General features: G+C 32.3%; 2 protein-coding genes across 2 annotated transcripts; both read right to left on the bottom strand.

Annotated features, from left to right (window-relative positions):
* LOC117933854 (putative gamma-glutamylcyclotransferase At3g02910) lies at positions 1-941 on the bottom strand. The gene has a single exon (XM_034855413.1). It carries the CDS (start codon positions 850-852, stop codon positions 331-333), a length of 522 nt encoding a protein of 173 aa, XP_034711304.1. The 5' UTR covers positions 853-941; the 3' UTR covers positions 1-330.
* A 3,572-nt stretch (positions 942-4,513) lies between these two features.
* LOC117934132 (putative gamma-glutamylcyclotransferase At3g02910) lies at positions 4,514-5,103 on the bottom strand. The gene has a single exon (XM_034855768.1). It carries the CDS (start codon positions 5,077-5,079, stop codon positions 4,561-4,563), a length of 519 nt encoding a protein of 172 aa, XP_034711659.1. The 5' UTR covers positions 5,080-5,103; the 3' UTR covers positions 4,514-4,560.
* Between the last annotated feature and the right edge of the window lie 215 nt (positions 5,104-5,318).

The raw sequence follows: 5,318 nt of genomic DNA, 5'->3' as shown, positions 1-5,318 counted from the left end.
TTCAGGAAAAAATCAAATCACTATCAAAAGTCCTGATCGATCATCACACGAACATATCACCTATCCCACGACTCACTTTTCCGAAGACAAAATCCGTTTGGGTGACCCAGAACATGTCCAGATCTCCCCCATCATATTTTCAGCACCACCATAAACAACCACCGCCCAAGAAAAAACCCTTATTTTCGTGGGTTTCTTTCAACAATTAGATGCAAATTCTAGCAATCGATTAAAAGTTTCATATTCAAATTTTGAATTACATCCAGCAAACGAGAAATATAATTCAATTCAAAGTTTCAAATTCGAACTTTGCATTGCACGTAGAAAAGATCAAGATGATGCCACAAACAAACGAATCTGCTCTAGAAAACTCAGATTCTGGGGCCGATCCTTCCTCTTCACGTACCCGGTGGCCTCCTTCTCTGAGTACGTGCTGTACCCTCTCTCTCCGCTCTTCCGCCACAGCTCCGCCGCGTAGCTGTTGTGCGCGAAGTACGCCTCCACCCACCGCCGCCTCTCTCCGTCGCCGGCGGCCTCCTCGATCTCGATCGGGAGGCGCTCGTAGTGGCCGTGGCTGGTGCCCTCGAGCTCGTCCATGAGGCCGAGGCCGCGGGCGGAGACGGCGTAGAGCTCGCCCGAGACGCGGTGACCGGAGCCTGGAAGGTTGATGAGGAAGGGGACGCGGTAGGGGCCGCAGACGAGGGGGAATTGGGCGGTGGTGCGGCAAACGGCGACGAAGGTAGCGTCGCCGGTGGCGATGAGGTCCTGTATGAGGACGTGGTTGGAGAAGCCTCGCTTTAGGGTTCCGTAGGTGAAGACGAGGCTGTGGAAGCGATCCTCTTCCGCCCCCATCTTGTGAGGCTTCTTCGATCAAACAGACAGGGCCTTGTGATTTGCTCTCAGCGTGCAAAAGAGAGAGAGAGGGGAAGCAAAAAGTACAATAGAAAGGAAAATAAGGTACCAAGATTATAAAGAAAATAGAAGAAAAAAAACAAAGATGTAAGGTTCATAAATTATTTTTATATTATTTTTTAAATTTATTTTATATTATATAAAAATGATATAATTTTAAAATATATAAAATTTTAATTAATTTTTATTTTCTTTCAATTTTTTCGAACTAAATCTAAGAAAATCATTTTTCTTTCTTTAATTTTGTTTTCAACAGCCAAATGTAGCCTTAAGATTTAATATATAATACGAAGACATATTTAATATTTTTTTTATAGTTTTTAAAAATACATTTTATAATCCATTTTGATTAAGTGAAAACTTTTGATTATATAGTTTTTTTTTAATATGGCACTAAAATTTAGGTTCAATAAAAGCTCCATAAAGAGGAACTTTTAAAAAGTATAACAACATTTAAAATATAAGACTAATTAAAATTACAGGAACGGTTTGGTAAATGTTTTTAAAAATAATTTTTAAAAATAGTTTTTAAAAATAACTTTTGAAAACTGTTTTATAATTTTTATAAAATAAAAGTTTATTTGAAAATATAAAAAGTTTTAATTTGTTTTTAATATTTTTGACTGTGTTTTAAAAATAATTTTTATATTTAGTATTTTATTTTTAATTATTCTACATAATTATATAATTATTTCTTAAAATAGGAAAATAAGTAAAAGTAAAAATAAAAAACAGTTTTTATTATCATATATGTTTTTTATATCTTTTGTTTTAAAAAATAAAAAACTACTTTTAAAAACAGTTCTCAAATACTCCCATAGTATTTCATTTCAAACTTATCAAACACCATCATAAATCATATTAAACATTTTATTATTTTTTATTGATTTATTAAATATTTACTTTTTAATGCTATGTTGCAATGCCACAAAATGTATAATGTTAGTAGAATAATACCCACATGAGATTGAAAGGTTGAGGGCCATCCTTTAGAAGACTTGGATTCCCTCATTCCCTATAAAAAAAATTTAAATAATTTTTAAACCATCATTTTTATTTTTATTTTTATTTTTTTTAAAGCCATTTTCCTAATGTTGAAGGGGAGAGGATGATGAAAAATCGTCCTTTTTCCAAGGACTGATATGCACTACACTTTGTACTTTTGTACGGATATTTGCACATGGCTTGAGATGAGATGAGATGAGATGAGATGAGATGAGTAGACAGATGCCCACTCACGAACTAAAAGAAAATAAAATATGCCCTTTTATCAACTTTGGGAAAAACTTTAACCTAACCACTTTGTGTGGTGTTGCAACTCTACAAAAGAAAGGGATAAAGATATGAAAAATCTTATAAAAAAAATATTCTCTAAGATAAGAAGCCCCAAGACCCAACAAAATTAACCATCAAAGGTGAATATATGATAAATTAAAATATAAGATATACTTTTTATTTTTGGTTTTCAAGGAAAGTGAAGTTATTTTTTTTTATTAGAAACAAAAGATATATATTAATTGAGAAAAAAAAAATAAGAGATGGATAAAAAATTCTACAAGATAAAAAAGACCCGAGTAAACCTCCACCAATCAAGGAAGACTACAAAAAATACAAAAAGTCTATACAAGTATAACATCTCCTATTCTATCGAAAACCTAGGTGAAGTACACTCAAAGGATAGAATTTAAAAGTGTAATTAAAGGATGATGATATTGGTATTGTAAATTTTTTATTAAACATGAAAAAAAAAAAAAAACTTCTTAGATAAGCACAAATAAAGTTCTACAAGAAGTAGTATTTTCCTAATTTTAATATGAAGCTTTTTTTTTCTTTTTTTTTTTAAGTCTTAAACTCTTTGAATAAAATTAGTCTAACAGATATATAAACTTTTATTGAGCTTAAAAAATAGCTTTTGATTTTTTATAAATAAATTGAAAAAATGTTTACATGTCTTATGAATCATAAATTTGTTTCTCATATATATATATATATATTAAATATTTTATATTATAAAACAAAATTTTGATTAAAAAAATTAAATTTGTTGTTAAGAAAAAGTAAAACTAAAGTTAGGTTTATTTTAGTTTTGATAATAATAAAACAAAGTTTGGAATTAATGATTTATTTGAAGTGTATTTAGGTAAAATGATTTTCAAAGTGATAATTATAAAAATAAATCAAATCAAAAGAAAATCTTGATGAAAGAGAAAACCTCAAAAAGAAGATCAATGAAGACATCTTCTCTAAAATCTCTTTGTAATATGGTTGGTGCATTAGGTTTATATTGCATTATATGTTTTTTTAAGCGTTTAAAATGGGGCGGGTTCGAGACAGGTCACCCCATCCCAACCCTACCCCGTTTATTAAAAACAATTTTCATCCCTGTCCCATCATACCTGCCCTGCCTTGTTTAATTTTTTTTTTTAATTTTTTTTAAAAATTACTTTTAAAATTTTTAATTATATTAAATTAAATATATTTTATAAATAATAAAATTATTATATTTTTTATAACTTATTTTATTAAATTTTTTTATTATTATCTATATATTAAAAATAGTAAAATAAAATTTTAAATTTAATTAATTTTAAAATTTAAATTAAATTTAATTTTAAAATTAATTTTATATGTAAACGGGGCAGGATGGAGCAATACCCGAACTTGTCCCGAGTTAAAAAAAATCTCATACCCGTTCCAAACCCGTTTATTAAATTTAAACCCAATCTCATTAGGAGTAGGACGAGACGGGTACCCGAAAAAACCCGCCCGTTGCCATCCCTAGTTCCAAGCCTCAAACTAGGATATTTTATACACTTTACATTGGAACCCGTTGGAGTAGGGAGAAATGGATTGGGCTCAATTAATTGAGGTACATTGAGACTGTTTTTCTTCTAATAGCATCTATTTAACTAGTTGAGACTAAACTTCAATTGGTTAAGTAATTGAGTAAGCCAATTGAACAATGGTAACCTCCATGGTTAGTGGCTAGTCGATTAGTGAAACCCAGAGTGTCTCTAACAACCAATTTGAACCTTTAACTCCTATTTAAATGCTCTAAAATTCTTGTATTGATGGAGGAAGAGTAATATTACTCGAGTCTTGAGGAAGTGTTTTTAAAGTACATTTGTTTTCAAACTTGCATTTCATTTTAGTGCATTATTCAACTCCAGGTTTTTTTTCTCCCTTTATGCCAAATTGTAAACTATGAGTTTTATACTTATCAAATAATTTTTTCATGTATACTTTATGACGTGAGTCGAAGTATAGCATATTACTTGATGAAAAAAAATTTAAGTGTAGACTATTTTAGAGTTTGCTAAAAGTTGTCATTAAAGTCATGAATTCAAATGTAAAGTTTGAAATCTTGGTTTGAAAGTTTTGATATATTAAAACCGTGGATGTAGGCAAAGATTAAGCCGAACTATTATAAATTGGAATTTGTAATTTTCTTCTCTTATTTTTTTTATTTATCATATTTTACCAAGTAAACCAAATGTAACCTAATTTTTTTTTATTGAAGTTTTTAAATTTTATTATTTTTAAATGATATTTTAATAACAATTTTAATTTATTTTTAAAGTTATTTTTTTTTAATATAATTCAAAATTTGCATTACATTTACTACATAAACAAGATATTAATATACTTCTAAGACGACACAAACAATTGAATCTGCTCCAGAAAACTCTGATTCTGCGGCCGATCTTTCCTCTTCACGTACCCCGCCGCCTCCTTCTCTGTATACGCGCTGTACCCTCTCTCTCCGCTCTTCCGCCACAGCGCCGCCGCGTAGCTGCTGTGCGCGAAGTACGCCTCCGCCCACATCCTCCTCGCTCCGTCCCGCGCGGCGGCCTCGATCTCTATCGGCAGGCGCTCGTAGTGGCCGCGGCCGGTGCCCTCGAGCTCGTCCATGCGGCCGAGGCCGCGGGCGGAGACGGCGTAGAGCTCGCCGGAGACGCGGTGGCCTGCACCGGGGAAGTTGAGGAGGAAGGGGACGCGGTAGGGGCCGCAGACGAGGGGGAACTGGGCGGTGGTGAGGCAGACGGTGATAAAGGCGGCGTCGCTGGTGGCGATGAGGTCCTGGATGAGGACGTGGTTGGAGAAGCCTCGCTTTAGGGTTCCGTAGGTAAAGATGAGGGAATGGAAGTGACCTGCTCCAACGCCCATCTTCAATGGCGAATTGTCCACAGAAAGGTATATTGAGAAGAGTAGAAGGATTATGTTATCTTATATATATATATATATATATATATATATATATATATATATATATATATTTTAGCTATTTTAAAAAAGTGAAAAAAAGAGAAAAAAAAAAGTCTAAAAAAGAGATCAAAAGAAATTTAATTCTTTGATAATGTTTTTTTTTTTTTGGATTATTTGATTAAAGGATAAGTGAAAACCAA

Source organism: Vitis riparia, chromosome 16, assembly GCF_004353265.1.
Source record: "Vitis riparia cultivar Riparia Gloire de Montpellier isolate 1030 chromosome 16, EGFV_Vit.rip_1.0, whole genome shotgun sequence".
In the NCBI taxonomy this organism is placed as follows: domain Eukaryota; kingdom Viridiplantae; phylum Streptophyta; class Magnoliopsida; order Vitales; family Vitaceae; genus Vitis; species Vitis riparia.
This window is presented reverse-complemented; position numbering and strand designations above follow the sequence as displayed.